The sequence below is a fragment of the Eumetopias jubatus genome, unplaced genomic scaffold, assembly GCF_037043125.1.
Source record: "Eumetopias jubatus isolate StellerSeaLion01/CBP00866 unplaced genomic scaffold, mEumJub1_p1.0 scaffold_14, whole genome shotgun sequence".
NCBI classification, from domain to species: domain Eukaryota; kingdom Metazoa; phylum Chordata; class Mammalia; order Carnivora; family Otariidae; genus Eumetopias; species Eumetopias jubatus.
The window spans coordinates 26,072,991-26,095,617 of record NW_028274820.1 but is presented as its reverse complement, the minus strand read 5'-3'; the positions used below and the strand labels follow the sequence as shown (position 1 = coordinate 26,095,617).

At 38.2% G+C, this 22,627-nt stretch overlaps 1 protein-coding gene across 1 annotated transcript in view; it reads right to left on the bottom strand.

The window, feature by feature from the left end:
- The window catches only part of GNAI1 (G protein subunit alpha i1), a 91,303-nt gene that overhangs the window by 21,443 nt on the left and 47,233 nt on the right, over positions 1–22,627 (bottom strand). Inside the window, exons 2-3 of the mRNA XM_028120762.2 lie at positions 6,619–6,661; positions 6,372–6,513 (exon numbers count right to left, since the gene is read on the bottom strand). Coding sequence (XP_027976563.1) covers positions 6,372–6,513; positions 6,619–6,661 — 185 coding nt within the window. The remainder of the gene's footprint in view (positions 1–6,371; positions 6,514–6,618; positions 6,662–22,627) is intronic.

The following is a 22,627-nucleotide window of genomic DNA, read 5'->3' as shown; positions in this document are numbered from 1 at the left end:
TCCTGAGAATAATGGAGTCACCACACCACTCCATGGCTCATGGTGCCAATCCCAGATATTTCAAGAACTGCTTTGGAGGCACCTGGGTGGCTCAATCTGTTAAGGGGCCAACTCTTGGTTTCAGCTCAGGTCATCATCTCAGGGTGGTGAGATCAAGCCCTGCACAGGTCTTCACGCTCAGTGGGGAGTCCACCTGAGAGCTCCCTTTCCCCTTGCCCTTCCCTTCCCCCTACTCTCGCTCACGCTCTCTCTCAAAAAATAAAGATCTTAAAAAAAAAAGAACTGCTTTAAGAAATATACAAATGTAAAACATTTTTCCCTGTCGAAACACAAATGTAATCAAACTTAAAATGACTGAGGCAAAAAAATAGGAAGTCATTTTTTTTCCCCATAGCACTGCTTAACGGGGGGGGAGCCTAAAAATAAAATAATCTAAGTTAATTTTAACTAAATTGCAGAGAGCAAAATTCTACTAAATTGCAGTGAGCATGAGCTTCTCTATATAAAGAAAGGAGATTACAATAAATGTTGGACAAATATAACTTTTATACATATATTTATGAATCTTATTATTTCTATTTTTTATTTTCAAGTTAATAAAATAAAAAGTTTTAGTGTTTTTTGGATGGACAATAGAACCTGTTGTCAAAAGAGATATAAAAATATGTGCTACCTAATATATGAATTGAGGGAAATAGAAAAATACTGTGGAGCGTCACATATTACATTGCAAATGAAGGTCAATTCCACTTTGCCACATACATAAATCAATATTCCTTAGAATCAAAAATAATATAATCCTGTAACAACCTCTTAGTTCTCAAACATAAGCCAGAATACAAAACCAATTCAAAAATTCATCTGAAAAAATAACAAGTAGAAATAAACCAGGAACATTTTGACAAGGATACTGGGGAAGGAGAGCTAAAATTCTCAGATATTCAAAGCCTAAGTATGTAGGACATTCTGGTACTAAAGCAGATCAACAGGGGAAAAAAACCCAAATCTGACCTTATTATATGATAAAGGTGGCAAGGTAAATTAGTAGGAAAGGATATGATTACTTAAAAAAAAAACTCTAATAGGTAATTAGATAGCCATCTGAAGACAAAAAAAGAAATAATGTAGATCTCAACCCCATGCATAAAACAAAGTTTTGGAGTGATTAAAGAATAATGTTAAAATTCACTCCCCTAAAAAACATTTAAAATGAATATTTAGTAAATCTTTGAGAGCTTTTCTAAATTTAAACAGAATGTAAGAAATAACAGGACAAGACTTAAAAAACCAAAACCATAAGATTAAAGGCAATAAGCAAAATGTGAGAGAACATTTCTATTAGTGGACATTATGTACAAACAAGCAAATAGATCGTCAAAACACTAAGACTCCAAGAGGTAAATGAGTAAGGCAGAAAATAGGCCACTGACACAGAGAAAGAAAAGTATAGGTTGAGACAGAAAACTGTGCAATTTACTAAAAATTGAAAATGCAAATTAAATTGAGATAAGATTTACTAATAAATTAGGCAATATTTTTTAATGGTAAGACTTCTAAATTTTGGTTACTCAGAGCGCTAAGAAAAGGCACTCTAACTATGGACTCTGAGAAACAAACTGAGGGTTCTAGAGGGGAGGCAGGTGGGGGGATGGGTCAGCCTGGTGATGGGTATTAAAGAGGGCAGGTACTAAATGGAGCACTGGGTGTTATACACAAACAATCATGGAACACTACATCAAAAACTAATGATGTAATGTATGGTGATTAACACAAAATAAAATTTTAAAAAAAAGGCACTCTAGTAAATGGGACAGGAAGGTAAATTGATACAACTTTTCTCAAAGGCAATGTGGCAACACAGGCAGAGAGACAGAACTAACTAATGAAACAAACTACAAAATTAGAGAAACAGAAAAGCAGCCATTACGTAGGAGCATGCTGAGGCTTGGGGGAGAAAGAGTACTCTTCAGTCAATTCAAGGCAAGGTTTTCTCCTCCTTATATCTTAAATTATTCCAAGTAAGTGCTTTTTAAACTATATGTGACAAAGCACCAGTCCTGTGTTTTATTTTCTTTTATTTCCAAACTATTTCAGAACTATTACTATTAGAAAAATAAAATTTATGCCACATAAAATATAAACCCATTTTCTTGAACTATCAAAGTTAACATATAGATGACTCTGCCAACTGCTACAAATCTTAAGTGCTTACCTGTAATCGCAAAATTCATCTTGTGTGCATGCTTGTGGACACAGATCCATGAACCACACTTTGAGCAGTGCTGTTTTAAATGATGCACTGCCCAAGAAATGCTAACAGGCCCCTCCATAATGCTTCCCTAACTTCACATTAGAAACAATAATTTGTCATCCACAGACTGAGTACACTCATTCTGAGAGTTTTGAAAGGATATTCAGCATGAAATTTGATTGCTCTATGCCATCCTTGAAAACAACTTTGTTTCCTCTGATTTTAAATAACTAATGTATAATCTGCTTTGCAAATCTGGAAACTGCCAAATATGAAGTACTCCACAGCAAATTAGTCACCATCTCTAAAAATTTTACATCTTTTTAGTCAATTCTCATCAAGTTAACCTACATACTAAGGTGTAATTCCAATCAAGATACCAACAGATTTTTTTTGTTTGTTTTGTTTCATCAGGGATGTGGGGCATTAAGTTGATTCTCAAGTTCACCTGGAAGAGAAATGCATAATCACCTTCACACTTTGGTAAAAGAACAACGGGATAAGTGCTCTTACCCTACCAAATACCAATTAACCCTATGAGGCAATAGGAACTAAAATAAATTGACTGACAAGAATAACAGTAGTATAATAATTATAAATGGCAACAATAGTAGCAACAAACATTTACTGAGCATCTATTATGACCAAGGCATGTGGTAAATAAATGCTGGATGTTTATTATGTCCTTATTCCTCACAACCCTCCCAGGTAAGTGTTATTATTTCCATATTATTATTTTTTAAAAGATTTTTTATTTATTTGTTAGAAAGGGAGAAAGATCACAAGCAGGGGGAGGAGTAGATGGAGAAGCAGACTCCCTGCTAAGCTGGGAGTCCGATGTAGGAATCGATCCCAGGACCCCCGGGATCATGACCTGAGCCGAAGACAGATGCTTAACTGACTGAACCACCCAGGCACCCATTTCCATATTATTATAATGAAAGAAACTTATAAAGGTTAAGTTATGAATAAGTGACTGACCTGGAAAAAGAATACATCAATGGGGGAAAAATGGAGTTCAGAAACACATCCAATTTGATGCTAAAGGCAGCATTTTCAAGTCACTGAGGAACAGAATATTTAATAAATGGCTGTAAGGCAAGGGATGATCAGATAATATACTTAGGTCCCACCTACCAAGAGACACAACCCATTTCCAGGTGGGTGAAGTGAAAAATCTAAAGAATAAAACTTTAAACATTCTAGAAAAGAGAAGTTTTAAAAATAATTTTAAGTTGAGGGCGCCTGGGTGGCTCAGCAGGTTAAGTGACTGCCTTCGGCTCAGGTCATGATCCTAGAGTCCCTGGATTGAGTCCCGTATCGGGCTCCCTGCTCAGCGGGGAGTCTGCTTCTCCCTCTGACCGCCCCCATGTGCTCTCTCTCTCTCTCTCTCATTCTCGCTCTCTCAAATAAATAAAATCTTTAAAAAAATAATTGTAAGTTGAAGAAAACCTAAGATACACAGAAGTCAGAATTGACTGCAAAAAAAAATTTAAGAGTTCTAAAACAACATAACTACTATTTCAAAAAGGCAAAAGAAATATATTGAGCAAAAATATTTGCAAAATTTAAAGAAGGGTTAATATGCTTTATATTTAAAGAGAATCAATGTGAAAAGAACAAGTAATTTAACAGAATTGAGTGAAAAATACTAAGAGGAATTCACAGAAGAAATACAGAAAGACAAAGATTTCCCACCTCACTAACAATCAGGAAAATAAAAAACGAGAAAAAGACAATATTTTTCAGGCATGAGATATTAAAAATTAAAGTGCTGATACTAAGTTGGCGAGACTCTGGTAAACACTGATGCACAGTTGTTAGAAAAGATTATTCATGTCGCCTTCTTTCTGAAAGCACATCTGTGGTTCCTGTCAAAATTAAATATCTGGTTATCCTCCAATTTAGGGATAATATTTCCAAGAATTGGTACTTTAGAAATGGAAATATATTCAGCGCCTTTGAATATACTGTTTCTTATTTATGGAATGCTTTTTCCTTCTTTTTGTCTAAAAACTCTTACACATGTTTCAATATCCAGCTCCCATGTCCCTTCCTCACGTCCAGGTCATGTGTAGTTCACCTTTGTTATTTCTTAGCACAATTCCAAAAGCCTCCAAGTATTTTAAGGCTTAAGCAGAGGCAAGGCAACACAAGAAGACATGGGGCAGACCAACTGAAAGCAATGTGAGAGCACGGAGACATCTGTGAGAAGGAGTTAGTAACAATGGCTAAAGCAAACAGAAGGAAGAGTCTGAAGGTAGGAGGCAAACAGTTACTAGGCTACAGCTAGATGGTCTAAGAAGAGTGACTCAAACTAGCACTAAGTGAAACACAGAGAAAAGAAGTCCCACACGTAGATTTCAAACATCAGAAAACCAGTAAAAATAAGTAAAAATTTTTAAGAAGTGTATGGTGACAGAGCCAATTATTCCCCATCAATTCTGTCATTTGGTCCTTGACAGAAAAACAGGAAATAAAAAGACTCCACAAAATACTGCTTGCACTGACCCTTCAATTGCCTCAGAAAACAGGAGGCTACAAAACCAATCTAATAATCACATATAACATCTAAATGCAGAATGGCATATGGATGAATGATTTAAATCACCGTAACTGGAACCGGCATAAAGTACAATCTATTATCAATTCCTTCTCCTTAAGGGTGGTAGTCCACTGTAAGATTAAAAGTTCAAAAAGCATTTGTTGAATGAATCAATGATAAATGAATCAATTAAAGACAGAAAAAATTACACGAACAGTAGATAAGGCAGAAATATCTGAATATGATCAAATCTTATTCCAGAGAAGATGATTCAGAAGAATGTAATGAATCATTATGAAAAATAATCTTGAAATCTGCTTGAACATTTTAATTCATTATACTAAGTTTTATTTTTTGTTTAAAAGAAAAAGCTTAGTGAATTAATATGGACCAATAACTGATAAGGAAATGTTAGAGTAACTTAAAAAAAAAAGGTTTATTTTAAATTTCCCCCAAAATATCTTTTCTCATAATGCTTTCATTCATTTTTTTCCTCTTAAGCACAAATTGAACCTCAAAGTTAAAAGAAATTCTATCAGACACTATGAAGACAAAAAGGAAAAGTTACAGTCTCAATACAAAAATCCTCATAGTATTAGCAGGGAGATAGCCAGTGCGTGCACACACATGCACACATACACATATATACACTGAATGCATAAAATCTAAGAGACTATAAAAAGCCGTGGTAGTAATACTAGTAACACACCTACTCTGTACAAAAAAAATCAAAATTTAAGCTAGAGTTTCAGTTAAAGGTTTGTGGAAGGATTACGAAGTTTTTTATCAGTTATTAAAAATAAATCAGTGAAGAAAAAAATACACACAAATAATAAAACTTAAACAGATTAAGCAAACAGGGGTGGGGTGAAAGGAAAGGAAAAAAGTGTCCTATGGACTAGACCAAGGAAGCTGTGATCAAATCCAAAATGAGTTATTGGGCCAAATAAGGAAGTGCCAGCCGGGTGCTCCATTCCCACTAACCATACGACAATCCTTCTGTCATGTCCTGGGTTCCAGTTTTTTTACTGATCAAATAAAGGGGGGTCGAACTAGCTTTTCTCCTAAGGTCCCCATCCCTTTAGCTCCAAAATCCTGATACAGGTTTTCTGACAGCCAGTATTTTCCTATTCGAAAGACAGGCAAGATTTTATACTGTTTTCATTGTATGAGATTAGATTGCTTTTTAGGCTGGGCATAACTACAAATAATTAGATCATTTCAGCATTCCAGATCATGAAAACAAATTCTGAAGAGTCAGCATGAAACTAAGGAGTAACTATAAGAAATCGTTATAGAGATACAGGAGTACCCAGTATCACATGTTACACAGAAATACTGCAATGGTTACTGAGTTGTCCAAATCATCTGATGGATGAGGAAACAATTCTAGGTATAAAGAGAAGATGACACAATCCTGTGCATTCTTCGGTCATCACTTCTAAAGCTTCTGACTCACTTCACTCACTACCATCCTTTTGGCAGCAGATAAATCTTAGGTTACATAGTATGGTATTATCATGTAAGTCATTCTTGTTACTCATCAGGCCTGTTCTAATGAATTCAACAACTCACCGCCCGAGCTGAGTCACCGAAGTCGATCTTCAACCTCCCCATGGCCCTGATGATAGCAATGATTGACTGGATGGTGTTACTGTAGACCACTGCTTTGTACTGCTTACATTCCTCCTCTGAATAACCAGCTTCATGGATGATTCTAATGAGACAAAAGAAAAAAAAAAAAGCAAAAAACACTTACTTCCTTTGACGGAAGGGTACAGTTAAACATAAAAAACAAATTTAATGTTTTCAATCTACTTACTTCATTTGCTTCACAATTGTACTTTTCCCAGATTCACCGGCACCTAAAAAAAAAAAAAAAAGTAAGATAAAGGATTTCTAACTTCATCACTTATGCATATCAACCCCCCAACACAGGCACACTCATGAGTGCGTGCACACACATGCACACATACACACACATTTTGTCTTACAGCTAAATTTTATTTTATATCAAAACAATCTTTTTTAAAAGGATTTTTTTTTAAAGATTTTATTTGAGAGAGAGTGAGTGAGAAAAAGAGCGCACACAAGCAGGAGCAGAGGGAGAGGGAGAAGCAGACTCCCCACTGAGCAGGGAGCCTGATGCGGGGCTCGATCCCAGGGCCCTGGGATTACGACCTGAGCCCAAGGCAGATGTTTAACTGACTGAGCCACCCAGGGACCCCTTTTTTTAAAGGATTTATTGAGAGAGAGAGAAATAGAGTGTGTGTGTGGGACGGGGCACAAGGAGAGAATCCTCAAGCAGAATCCCTGCTGAGTGCATAGCTTGACAGGGGGCTAGATCCCACAACCCATGAGATAATGACCTGAGCCAAAACCAAGAGCCAGATGCCCAACCGACTAAGCCACCCAGGTGTCCCTATATCAAAACAATCTTTAATGGTTTCCAAACATATAGAAAAAATGGTCAGAAATAAGTCCCATCTGTTTATTACTTCATGATACTTAAATTCAATAAACTTAACTGAAAAAAATGCTTTTAATTATTGTATTCTCTAAACCGTTAAAAAATTCGATCTTCTGTAACTTAAAGCACTATAAATTAGTTTTATTCAAAATTTTGCTCCATCTTGGGGAAGATGTTCTGTTTGGTCAGTCATCCTAATTTTAACCTTTGCTTCTTAAGAATGAAGTAGAGGGCAGTGGTACCAAGAAGCCATATAACAAATAGTTGAATATATGTTACAAAAGCTGTGTCTCATGCAATGTATGTTCAACCACCATCATTAAACATCTGACACATAGCCGACATAATTTGCTAGCACTGGGGATGCAGTGGTATGCAGGACAGAAATGTCTCCCCCATGTTCTCCTAGCTTCCCTGTCACCCAAGTCATAAACCCATTTTCAGAACACTCCTTCACTTTCTACATATTCAAGTATGTAGGACCTTCACAAGATCCCTAGCATTATGCCATCATAACATAAAAATATTACTAATCAAATGGCCCTTTATAAAAGTAGAGCCCTCCTATCCTTCACATTTAACAGTAGCTGATATCTTCACATCACATTATATCAATTACTTGTCAGGCTCCTTCCAATTGCTAGACACAGAGAATATCTGAACATAGGACCCAAAACAAAGAAAGTATGACAAGTCTATCATTTGCCTTCATGTTGTCTTTGGCCAGGGCTACGTATCATAGAGGCATTCATCACAGTTTCAGAGATACAGCTAGGAATTTTGTTATCTGGTTCCCATATTCCCATTTTCCCAGGGCCCTTCCTACAGCGCTGTGTGATCCACCATTACTGAGTAACTTACAGTTCCAACAACACCTACTGTGATCACACTACAAATCTTCAAACATACTGTTTCCCCTGCCAGAATTTAATTTACTCTGCTTCTTCTTGCCACCCTGGTTATCCTCCATCAACCATAAACTTAACCTTTCATCAACTACCTTTTCCTGATCCACTGCCCCAGGGACCCCTGCCATGCCTCACTTTGCACATGTTTCTGTGAATATTTCTTGAATTCTCAGCTGCTAACTTGTGCTAGACACACAGTCAACCAGAAATGTACTTGAATTTATTTAAGCTACCTGTGCGTGTTACACTTAAATAGCAAACTTCTGGGCTTTGACACACACACACACACACACACACACACACACACACCCACACACACACACCCCAAAATCATCAGAGGCATCTGAGAACAGACCATAGTTAAATGGCCTATTTGAAAATCCTGGGTTGGGGGGGAAAGCTGCTTAAATTTTACTTGTGATTCGATATTCAAGAAATTTTCCCAAGATACCGGCACATTAAGTAGAAAAGCAGGAGCTGAATAAACAATGAGGGTATTCTTCATTCACAGACAGCCTTTGAATGTTTCAGGGCATCTGCCAATAAAAACAATTCCAAGATAAACAACCCATTTTTCATTAATCAACAACAGTGTACTTGGCTCTGTGAAAAGCACCACTGTAGCCATTATGGCCTCACACATTAATTTCTCTCATTGAAGAGAGATCCACCCAACTAACATACCCTAGGTAGTTTCCAGCGGGGCTATCTTTAAGAAGGCCCTCTGGGTTTCTACAGCACTGCAAACTGAGTCAGCGGCAGCCATGCTGTGATGACAAGACCTTCTAGATCTCTGTAACCACACACAGAAGTGGTGATTCCATTGGCATAGTGAGCTCTAATGAACAGCCACCCAAGGATAGTTCGTTTAGTGAAACAACTCAACAACTGGAAGGCCCAGAAAAGCTCACATGATACAAGCCAGTCAGGTCTGAGAGCCAAGTGGGGTAAAATCAGAAATAGTAAAAATAAAATAAAGAAATAAGATTATCAGTTAAACTATGTATATAACAGACAAGAATTTTATAATCTTAAGAAAAAAACAAATTTTCCTAACATTAAGTTCTAATTCACTTCACATCTCTTAAAATAATTGATAGCATGGGAAACTTAGCTTACTTTGCAATGAACACCTTAAGTCAATGGCTTGTGGTTCAAAATATCCTGAAATCTGTTTAACATTAAAGACTGAGGATGGGAGTATTATTAATTGGATTTTTTACCTAATTTGCTAGTCACAAGGTGCTCTTTGAGGCATAGATATCCCAGAGGGAGAAATGCTGAAAAAAGAGTCTTTCAAAGCTCAGCAATTTTATGTAATTAGTTTTCAATTCTCACTTCCATGCAGACGAACTCCTAATAGGAGTTTTCCTAATAGGAAAATCAGAAATGCTACATGGTCAGGGTCCCAACATAATACATACTGGTATTCTTTCCACACAGCATACAGAAAAGAGTTAAAGGCTGTTCTCTACAAATCTAAGTACAATCATGTCTGAGACACTAACAGGAAGAACTATTGCAAAAAAAAAAAAAAAATCTCAGAGCTAGTGGAGAAGCACAAGAAAGGAGAAAAGTAAATTTTACTAGCAGTACTCAACTGGACAGCTATTGTTTTTCCCTTAAATACAGAAGTGGCATTAAAGAGGGCTGCAAGCACCCTTCTTTCAAGGAGAAACAAGGAATATGGAACATGTATGAAAAGATCAAAGTGTGTGACCACTCTGGTCACAACACCAGGCTGGTCAAGGTGACTAAGTCATCTACAAAGTAAATGTCAACAAGCTGGTCACTGTCAAATGAAAGAGTACTAGGAAAGGAGATTTTAACTTCCAAAGGGCCAAGAATGTGTGCAATAATATAGTCATGGTAGACTAGTAAGCCAATGGGCTATAAAGTCAAAAGTGGGATCACCAAAGGGGTCTCTTGGCCTCTCTCTTCTTTTTAAAGAGTTACTTATTTCAGAGAAAGAGAGGGCGAGAGAGCGAGCATAAGTAGGAGGGGGAGAGGGACAGAGAATTTCAAGCAGACTCTGTACTAAGTGTGGAGCCCAACACAGGGCTCCATCTCACGACAAGATCATGACCTCAGCCGAAACCAAGAGTGGGATGCCCAATTGACTGCACCATGCAGGCACCGCCCCCCTCAGATCCCTAAGGAGGAAGTGGCTAATAGAAAACTGCACCTCTGAGAGCAAAGAGTAAGCTCAGCAGGAGTATGAAGCGGAGCTCAGCATGTGATGGTAACGCACCATACAGATGGTGGAAGGTCAAAGAGCATCGCCACAGTAACACCGAGAGGAAATTCATCCCAGTTTGGGGTCACACGTGCACAGCCACCTACTAACAAGGAGATTCGGGAAAGGGAAACACATCAAGTAAGGACAAGCAGGGAGAAGGAACCAAAACACAAACAAGATCTAAGTAAAGTAACCCTTGGCTAGAAAATTCTTTGACTAGACTTATATAATTCGCCATTTAAAAATAATAATCAAATACTGCCTGCCCCTGATTTTGTTGAGGAGCAGTATAGGAAATCTAAAGTTTTAACTGCAAGTGGTTTAAAAACAAAGAACCTCTGACCTCAGCAAACAAATACTTTTATCCCCCCAAGAAGATCCTTTGTCCAATTCTCTGCTTAGGGTCACATTTAGAACATTTATTTCCTGGCTTCAGGATTTAAGCTGCTTGATATCAGAGGCCATTCAGCTATTAAGATGGCAATTTCGCTATCTTATTCTGAATTCCTGACACCAACTCTACTTTTAAGGAATCCTAATTTTTATGTAGAATTTCAACAATTTCAAATTTTTACAGTGAATAAAGCTACAGAATAATTTAGTTCAAAGTGGAATAAAACCAAATTACAAGTGCATATAAAGTCACTTTTGTTTATCATAGTGCTGCCATACAATCAACAATATTAAGGTCCTTATATTTAAGACATAAGCAATAATTAAGGTGTAAGGGCAAATATAAATTTAAAATAGGAGGCTTAATTAAACCTAAGGGGAGAGATAACCCTACCCTCTTATCCTCAGAACATTTACTTTAGAAAAATTACAGTTATAAATACTTTTCCTCTCTTTCAAATATGTGTGTGTGTGTGCATGCACACACACATATTTTAGGAAAATGATTAGGTTGGGTTGTTGTTGTTGTTTGTCAGCTTTATAACCCAGAACATCTTTCTCAAGAGAATGGAAGCCATTTCTTTGAAATGTGAACATCAAAGAAAACAGCACCCCTATCTCCCAGTTTCTGTGAAAGAGTAGGGGTCTAACTTGGGTGAGTGCCCTGCTCCAAGATGCAAAATTACCTCCTGTCATAAAGACATGAGATATGTTTCTCCTCTGGATAAGGCGATTAGTTAACATTAATGGTCTACACAATGAACTATGTGCATAAAGTGTCAAGCCTCTTAAGGATTAATCAGGTCTACCGTGAAAATATTTACGTAGTAAGTTGCATCTGTTTAGCTATATAAGGGAATGAGATTTCTTTCTGTCTTTGCAATCTTTTAGTGGGCTGCCTCTAATATACACCACACTATGGTTCAATGCTTATGCAACAATAAAAGTGTTGTTTTTTTCTTTCCTCTGCTACATTTGTAAGGAGGATTTCTAAGTTGGGAGAAGATTTTGTTTCTAATTTCATTCCTCGACAGGGATCATAACCTAAAAATCTTTTTTACTTAGCTATAAAAAGCTCTGAACTTATTTAAGTAAATACATACATATTAATGGGCTATATCTGACATTCTAGGATATAACAATAATTCGATAATGACTGTAAGCACCAACACCTAGATCCCCCAAATGACCAACTTTCTCTTTGTTAACTCTCCATAAAACTGATCCCTAAGGCATTCGTGCCTGAAAAAGGTCCCATAATATGACACCGAGCAAGAATGACTGTACAAGCAACACTGCTCTAAAAAGGTGGGACAAAAGAAGAGAACCATGGGCAGCACAGGAAGCTTGCTCCTGGCAGCCCAGTCCAAGAGACCACGTAAGTTCATGTTTCCTCTACCATAACATAACCCAATACTTGTGCAGTCATCAGCCGGTCTCTTCATGTTGCCCTTAAGGAACTGGGGCTTGATAAATGGCCGTAGTACTGATTCTCTGACAACTACAATTGCTGTAATAAAGTCCTTTTTTGTCTCTGAACCAGGAATCTCCTGTCTTCTAGAGACAGAAGTTAGCATAAAACTGGAGTAAGCTGACGTGTTAGCTTGTAAGTAGGGTAAAGCCTCAAATACTGAATAGTTCTTGACAGGCTCTTCTGTTTAATTTTCAGTTAACTCCCAAATTCTGGAAACTAAGGGCAGGTCCAGCCAATATTTCTACAGCTGTACTACTTAACTTTGAAAAATTCTAATCTTTTATTTCTTCCCACAAATGGCAGCTCAAACACGTATGTCCAATAAATCCAAAGGAACAGAACAGTGGTTCTCAAGCTAAGATCTCAGAACCAACAGTATTAGCAACACTTACAGTATCAGTAACACTTAAAAATGCACATTCCCAGGCCCCAACCAGAATTTAGTGAATCAGAAACTCTGGGAGTAGGCCCAGCAATCTGTGTTTTAACAAACCCTCCAAGTGATTCTGCAGGAAGCTAAAGACTATGAACAAATGACGTAGAAGAAAGGTCACCTTTTTTTCTTGATTAGTGATCAGAATAATTGTAGTCATTTAATTGTTGACCACCTATAAAAAACATGAACTAATTCTATTTTCCTCCTCCCCTTAAAAGTGAGATAAGTAACAATGTCTTACATTTCTGCAAATAGCTTATTAAAAGGCATCAGGCTTCTCGATTTTCATATCTACTTCTGCATTTAATATAGTGCAATTACTTGTTACTTAGGTTGAAGTATATTGAAGTATATAAAGAAAATCTGGGGGGGGGGGAGGGGCGGAACAAGATGGCCGAGGAGTAGGAGACCTGGATTTCGTCTGGTCCCAGGAATTCAGCTAGGTAGGGATCAAACCATTCTGAACACCTACAAACTCAACAGGAGATAGAAGAAAAGAATAGCAACAACTCTCTGAACAGAAAAGCGACCACTTTCTGAAAGGTAGGACGTGCGGAGAAGTGAATCCGAGGCGATATTCAGGAGGATAGACAGCGGGGGAGGGGGCCACCGCGGGCCACTTCAGGCAAGTGATAGAGCAGCAGAGCACAAAATCGGACTTTTAGAAGTCTGCTCACTGAGGGACGTCGCTCCAGTGGCTAAGCGCGGGGAGGGGGGGGGGGGAACCCTCGCTGGGGCAGTGTGGTCTCAGGACCCTCGGAGGTTACAGAAAAACCAGGGGTGCGTGAGTGTGGCAGAGCTCCCAAGTATCGGAGCAGGGTGGGGGCTCTCAGCTCGGGGTTGCCATAAAAGGTGATCCATGGCACAGTCGGGCCACTGCTCCTCCAACAGGGACCCAACAAGCGGCAGATCCAGGGAGACTCCTCTTCCTCCCCCAGGAGGAGCGGTGCGGGAACGCACCGCAGGGATCTGCTGGGTTTGGAGACTCCACACGGGGTCGGGTGCCAGAGATAGAAACCTCGGTCACAGGCCAGGTGAGCACGGAGTGCGGCCGGAGACCGGGGAGACAGGAGTGACTGACTGCTTTTCTCTGGAGGTGCACTGAGGAGTGGCGACCCGAGTTCTGGGCTCCTCTGGGGCGGAGATTGGGAGGCCGCCATTTTCACTCTCATCCTCCAAAGCCGAATGGAAAGCTTGCAGGGAACAAAAGCTCCCGAGAGCAAACCTGAGATTACTTAGCCTGGACCGAAAAGGGCGGGACAATTCCGCCTCCGGCAAAGACATTTGGGTCCCAGGGCAACAGGCCCCTCCCCCAGAAGATCAGCCCGAACAGTCAGCCAAGACCAAGTTTACCCATCACTGAGAATGGTAGAACTCCAGCGCTATGGGAATACTGCACATAAAATTCATGGCTTTTTTACCATGGTTCTTTAGTCTTTCAAAGTTATTTTTTAACTTTTGTTTTTCTGAATTTTTCTTTTTCCCTTTTTCAAACAACATCTTGTCAATCCCTTTTGTAAAAAATATTTTTTAGGGAGCATCTGGGTGGCTCAAATGGTTCAGCGTCTGCCTTTTGCTCAGGTTGTGGTCCCGGGGTCCTGGAATCAAGTCCCTCATCAGGCTCCTGACTCGGCAGGGAGCCTGCTTCTCCCTCTACCTCTTCCCCTGCTCATGTACTCTCTCTGTCTCAAATGAATAAATAAAATCTTAAAAAATATATATTTTTTTATTTTTCATTTTTAGAGTCATATTCTATCCCTTCATAGTAGTTACCCTTACTTTTGGTATGTATATATAAGTTGTTCTCTCTTTAAGCTTTTGAGATACACTTTCTTCTAACAGACCAAAATATACCCTAAATCTCTAGTGTATGGCTTTGTTCTAGTCTCCTGCCTGATCACATTCTCTCCCTTTTTTTTTAAATCCTCTTCTTTCTTTTTTCAACCAACTTTTTATCAATTCCTTTTATAAAATCTTTTATAATTTTCATCTTTACAATCATATTCTATCCTTTCATCGTATTAACCTTTATTTTTGTACATATATAAGTTTTTCTTTAAAATTTTGGGAGGAACTTTCTTCTAACAGCCCAAAATACGCCCAAAATCTAATGTGTGGCACTGATCTATGCACCAGGCTGATCATATTTGATCAAATTCTGTTTTTTGTTCTGTTTTTATCTTTTTCTTTTTTTTTTCTTTTTCTTTTTTCCCCTTTCTTTTCCCCCAGTTTCAGGTCTTTTCTGATTTCTTTAGTGTATATTTTCTGGGGACATTGTTAACCTGTTAGCATTTTGTTCTCTCACTCATCAATTTTCCTCTGGACAAAATGACAAGATGGAAAAAATCACCGCAACAAAAAGAACAAGAGGCAGTACCGACGGCCAGGGACCTAATCGATACGGACATTAGTATGATGTCGGAACTAGAGTTCAGAATGATGATTTTAAAGATACTAGCTGGGCTTGAAAAAAAATGGAAGTTATTAGAGAAACCCTTTCTGGAGAAATAAAAGAACTAAAATCTAACCAAGTCTAAATCAAAAAGGTTATTAATGAGGTGCAATCAAAAATGGAGGATAACTAACTGCTAGGATAAATGAGGCAGAAGAGAGAATCAGCGATACAGAAGACCAAATGATGGAAAATAAAGAAGCTGAGAAAAAGAGAGATAAACAACTACTGGATCACAAAGGGCAGAATTCAAGAGATAAGCGATACCATAAGACGAAACATTACAATAATTGGGATCCCAGAAGAAGAAAGAGAGAGAGGGGCAGAAGGTATATTGGAGCAAATTATAGCACAGAATTTCCCTAATTTGGGGAAGGAAACAGGCATCAAAATCCAGGAGGCACAGAGAACCCCTCTCAAAATCAATAAAAACAGGTCAACACCCCGACATCTAATAGTAAAACTTACAAGTTTCAGAGACAAAGAGAAAACCCCAAAAGCAGCTTGGGAGAAGAGACATGTGACCTACAATGGTAGAAACTTTAGATTGGCAACAGACCTATCCACAGAGACCTGGCAGGCCAGAAAGGACAGACATGATATATTCAGAGCACTAAATGAGAACATATGCAGCCAAGAATACTGTATCAGCAAGGCTGTCATTGAAAATAGAAGGAGAGATAAAAAGCTTCCAGGACAAACAAAAACTAAAGGAATTTGCAAACACGAAACCAGCCCTACAAGAAATACTGAAAGGGGTCCTCTAAGCAAAGAGAGAGCCTAAAAGCAACATAGACCAGAAAGGAACACAGACAATCTACAGTAACAGTCACCTTATAGGCAATACAATGGCACTAAATTCATATCATTCAATAGTTACCCTGAATGTAAATGCCCCAATCAAAAGATACAGGCTATCAGATTGCATAAAAAAACAAGACCCATCGATATGCTGTCTGCAAGAGACTCATTTTAGACCCAAAGACACCCCCAGATTGAAAGTGAAGGGGTGGAAAACCATTTACTATGCCAATGGACACCAAAAGAAAGCTGGGGTGTCAATCCTTGTATCAGACAAATTAGATTTTAAACCAAAGACTGTAATAAGAGATGAGGAAGGACACTATATCCTACTTAAAGGGTCTATCCAACAAGAAGATCTAAAAATTGTAAATATCTATGTCCCTACCATGGGAGCAGCCACTTATATAAGCCAATTAATAACAAAAGCGAAGAAACACATTGACAACAATACAATAATAGTGGGGGACTTTAATACCCCTCTCATTGAAATGGACAGATCATCCAAGCAAAAGATCAAGGAAATAACGACTTTAAATGACACACAGGACCAAATGGACTTCACAGATATATTCAGAACATTCCATCCCAAAGCAACGGAATACACATTCTTCTCTAGTGCCCATGGAACATTCTCCAGAATAGATCACATCCTAGGTCACAAATCAGGTCTCAACCGGTACCAAAAGAATGGGATCATTCCCTGCATATTTTCAGACCACAATGCTTTGAAACTAGAACTCAATCACAGGAGGAAAGTTGGAAAGAACTCAAATACATGGAGGCTAAAGAGCATCTTACTAAAGAATGAATGGGTCAACCAGGAAATTAAAGAAGAACTAAAAAAATTCATGGAAACCAATGAAAATGAAAACACAACTGTTCAAAATCTTTGGGATACAGCAAAGGCAGTCCTAAGAGGCAATACAAGCCTTTCTCAAGAAACAAGAAAGGTCTCAAATACGCAACCTACCCCTACACCTAAAGTAGCTGGAGAAAGAACAGCAAATAAAACCTAAACCCAGCAGGAGAAGAGAAATAATAAAGATCAGAGCAGAATTCAATGAAATAGAAACCAAGAGAACAGAACAGATCAACGAAACTAGGAGCTGGTTCTCTGAAAGAATTAACAAGATTGATAAACCCCTGGCCAGACTTATCAAAAAGAGAAATGACCCAAATAAACAAAATCATGAATGAAAGAGGAGAGATCACAACCAACACCAAAGAAATACAATTATAAGAACATATTATAAGCAACCATATGCCAGCAAATTAGATATACTGGAAGAGATGGATGGATTCCTGAAGATGTATCAACTACCAAAACTGAACCAGGAAGAAACAGAAAACCTGAACAGACCTATAACCACTAAGGAAATTGTAGCTGTCATCAACAATCTCCCAACAAACAAGAGCCCAGGGCCAGATGGCTTCCCAGGGGATTTCTACCAAACATTAAAGAAGAATTAATACCTATCTTTCTGAAACTGTTCCAAAAAATAGAAATGGAAGGAAAACTTCCAAACTTGTTTTATGAGGCCACCATTACCTTGATCCCCAAACCAAAGACCTCATCAAAAAGGAGAATTACAGACCAATATCACTGATGAACATGGATGCAAAGATTCTCACCAATACACTAGCCAATAGGATCCAACAGTACATTAAAAGGATTATTCACCACGACCAAGTGGGATTTATCCCTGGGCGGCAAGGTTGGTTCAACATCCGCAAATCAATCAACGTGATACAATACATTAACAAAAGAAAGAACAAGGACCATATGATCCTCTCAATAGATGCCGAAAAAGAATTTGACAAAGTACAGCATCCTTTCTTGATCAAAACGCTTCAGAGTATAGGGATAGAGGGTACATACCTCAATATCATAAAAGCCATCTATGAAAAACCCACAGCGAATATCATTCTCAATGGGGAAAAACTGACATCTTTCCCCCTAAGGTCAGGAACACGGCAGGGATGTCCACTATCACCACTGCTATTCAACATAGTATGAGAAGTCCTAGCCACAGCAATCAGACAACAAAAAGAAATCAAAGGTATCCAAATCAGCAAAGAAGAAGTCAAACTCTCACTGTTTGCAGATGATATGATACTTTACGTGGAAAACCCAAAAGACTCCACGCCAAAACTGCTAGAACTCATACAGGAATTCAGTAAAGTGGCAGGATATAAAATCAATGCACAGAAATCAGTGGCATTTCTATAACCAACAACAAGAGAGAAGAAAGAGAAATTAAGGAGTCGATCCCATTTACAATTGCACCCAAAACCATAAGATACCTAGGAATAAATTTAACCAAAGAGGCAAAGGATCTGTACTCAGAAAACTATAGAATACTCATGAAAGAAATTGAGGAAGACACAAACAAATGGAAAAACGTTCCATGCTCATGGATTGGAAGAACAAATATTGTGAAGATGTCAATGCTACCTAGAGCAATCTACACATTCAATGCAATCCCCATCAAAATACCATCCACTTTTTTCAAAGAAATGGAACACATAATCCTAAAATTTGTATGGAACCAGAAGAGACCCCGAATAGCCAGAGGAACGTTGAAAAAGAAAAGCCAAGCTGGCAGCATCACAGTTCCGGACTTCCAGCTCTATTACAAAGCTGTCATCATCAAGACAGTATGGCACTGGCACAAAAACAGACACATACATCAATGGAACAGAATCGAGAGCCCAGAAATGGACCCTCAACTCTATGGTTAACTAATCTTCGACAAAGCAGGAAAGAATGTCCAGTGGAAAAAAGAGAGTCTCTTCAACAAATGGTGTTGGGAAAACCGGACAGCCACATGCAAAAGAATGAAACTGGACCACTTCCTTACACCACACACAAAAACAGACTCAAAATGGTCGAAAGACCTAAATGTGAGACAGCAGTCCATCAAAATCCTAAAGGAGAACACAGGCGGCAACCTCTTTGACTTCAGCCGCAGCAACTTCTTCCTAGAAACATCGCCTACGGCAAGGGAAGCAAGGGCAAAAATGAACTATTGGGACTTCATCAAGATAAAAAGCTTTTCCACAGCAAAAGAAACAGTCAACAAAACCAAAAGACAACCAACAGAATGGGAGAAGATATTTGCAAATGACATATCAGATAAAGGGCTAGTATCCAAAATTTATAAAGAACTTCTTAAACTCAACACCCAAAGAACAAATGATCCAATCAAGAAATGGGCAGAAGACATGAATAGACATTTTTCCAAAGAAGACATCCAAATGGCCAACAGACACATGAAAAAGTGCTCATCATTGCTCGGCATCAGGGAAATCCAAATCAAAACCTCAATGAGGTATCACCTCACACCAGTCAGAATGGCTAAAATTAACAAGTCAGGAAACGACAGATGTTGGCGGGGATGCGGAGAAAGGGGAACCCTCCTACACTGCTGGTGGGAATGCAAGCTGGTGTAGCCACTCTGGAAAACAGTATGGAGGTTCCTCAAAAAGTTGAAAATAGAGCTACCCTATGACCCAGCAACTGCACTACTAGGTATTTGCCCCAAAGATACAAATGTAGGGATCTGAAGGGGTACATGCACCCTGATGTTTATAGCAGCAATGTCCACAATAGCCAAATTGGGGAAAGAGCCAAGATGTCCATTGACAGATGAATGGATAAAGAAGATGTGGTGTATATATATATATATATACAATGGAATATTATGCAGCCATCAAAAGGAATGAAAGCTTGCCATTTGTAACAACGTGGATACAACTGGAGAGTGTTATGCTGAGCGAAATAAGTCAATCAGAGAAAGACATGTATCATATGACCTCACTGATATGAGGAATTCTTAATCTCAGGAAACAAACTGAGGGTTGCTGGAGTGGTCGGGGGGTGGGAGGGATGGAGCGGCTGGGTGACAGACACTGGGGAGGGTATGTGCTATGGTGAGCACTGTGAATTGTGCAAGAATGTTGAATCACAGATCTATACCTGTGAAACAAATAATGTTACATGTTTAAAAAAAAGAAGAAGAAGAAGATAGCAGGAGGGAAGAATGAAGGGGGGGAAATTGGAGGGGGAGATGAACCATGAGAGACGATGGACTCTGAAAAACAAACTGCTAGAGGGGAGGTGGTTGGGAAAATGGGTTAGCCTGGTGGGGCTAAAAGAGGGCACGTTCTGCATGGAGCACTGGGTGTTATACGCAAATAATGAATCATGGAACACTACATCAAAAACTAATGATGTATGGTTATTAACATAAAGTAATAATAAAAAGTCTCCTGATGAAAAAAATATAATCTATTTTCACATAATTATGTAGTTAGAAAAGGGAAAAGCAATTTAATAGCATTTATAGATAACTGTGGATAGTCTTCTTTGATTCTGTATCAAAATTTGAAATGGATAGCTTAAAGATTGGTTATAATGCATTTCTATGAACTTTTCATACTTTGATACTTTAAAGTTCATTGGTCTATCTTGTACTTGGATGGGTATTTTACCCAAGTCTGATTTGGAAATTAGTTCACTAAGCTGTGCAGAACTCGATATGATGTATTTTTAACACAAAATGATACTAACATAGTAAGAATATATATTATCTGTAGTATATTTATTTATTATTTAATCACCTTTTTAATATTACCTGTAATTTCATCAGAAAAGACTTTAGGTCTTGGGAAGGTATCAGACTCTCAGTGCTAGGGATACATTTTTTTAATTTCAAAAAAATTTTTTTGCTTAAAATCTCTAATTTTATTATTGGCAACTAACACTGTTAGCTGTTTTCTTTGAAGTGACAAACTAACTCTGCCAAATCCCGAAGTAGGACTAACCATAATTTCCTTCAAGGATAAGTGGTATTCCAAGAAAAGAGCAACTAGTTCAATTCACAACTCAATCACACAACTGTTCTTCCTCAAGATAACCAACAGGCTTTGGAACATGGCAGAGTCCCTTAGGTATACTTCATATTTGGTTACACAGCATATTAAAGAACTATGTACCTAACAGTCAAGATTTAATAAAAATGATTTTTTACAACATCAGCTTTTTTTTATCACAAGTGCATACTAGTGAAGACTACAATGACTACTGGTACTATTTAGCGCCATGACCTGACTCAGTAGTTTGACAGATCAGTATTTTGGTACTAGTATTTGGTACTATTAGTATTTGGTACTATCATAACAAACAACAACACAATAACAAAGGCAAACAACATCTTAGTATTATTATGAAAATGGTCTCTGAGAGAGGAGGGTCCATAGTTCACTCCTAGAAATGCTGATTTAAGGTCTTTCACAGGCACTGGACTATAAGCTATGAAGGAAGAGAGCTTTGCTTTTTGTTTGTTTTTAAGATTTTATTTATGTGAGAGAGTGAGCATGAGTGGGGGGCGGGGAGGGATAGAGGGAGAGGGAGAAGCCGACTCTGCACTGAGCAGGGAGCCCCTCCCAACACAGGTTCAATCTCAGGAGCCTGAGATCATGACCTGAGCCCAAGTCAGATGCTTAACCAACTGAGACACCCAGGAGCCCCCAGAGCCTTGGTTTTTTTCACCATGATATCCCCAAAGCTTTCTCCTATACTGAGCACATGGCAGGAATGCAATAAACACATTTGCTGGCAGGCAGACAGGAAGGAAATACACCATGAAGAAAGTATGAGAAAATGTAGCAATATTTTCATGAACTGTGGAAAGGGAGAATTCTCTTAGAAGACTGGAAAAAATAAAAGTGTGGTGGGAACTTGTGACTGCCCATTAAAACAGGTTCTCTTCTATTGTAATAGGAGTCCTGGCTGGGAACTTGGCAGCTAAAGACTATATTTTCCATCCTCACTGCTACAGTGCTAGGTATAACATCACCACATTTCCCATCAAAGCATATGATGTGTGCAAAAGGAAAATGCAGCCTTGGATTCTCTCTCCTGGTCCTTCGTATGAGCCTGAAGTTAGAGGTGTCTGTGGTCTTGTTTTAAGTATGTGGATTAAAACAATGCCCACAGGCATTAAGACAATGCTGGGGCAACAAGAAGGCGGAAACTTGGGTCGTTGAATGCACCTCAACACTACTTAACTTTAGATTTGTTACATGGAAGAAATAAGCATCCATCTTCATTAGGCCATGGTCAAATTAGGTTTCTTTGGTACAGAGCTTGAACTTCAGGCTGATAATTTTTTTTGAAGTTGTCTAGGTTTAAATATATAAGCAAATACATAAACATAGAGATATATAAACCAAAGAAACTAAAAATTCCCAAACCTACAAATCACCATAAATGAAGCAGAAAGGCAAAGTACAGAATAGACGAAAATATCAGTAATTAATGAGTATCAAAACATAGATTTAATGCATAATGAATTAACATTAATTGACCAAAAAAAGAGAAAAATTTATAGAGGAAAAACAAACCTGTATTTTTAACCTATATATAAATATATATTCATGAAAAAATACATTAAAAGATGTATATCATTAAATGTTTATATCTTAGGCAATTTTATTCCTCAAATATTTCTGTAATTGCCAAATTTTTATGTTGTACATAATGCTGACTCAAAATTATGCAATTTATTTAGAAAAACTTGGTCATATCTCTCTTGTGATCAAATTTGAATAAAATTATCTTTTTAAATCCCATTTGCTTCAGACCCACATT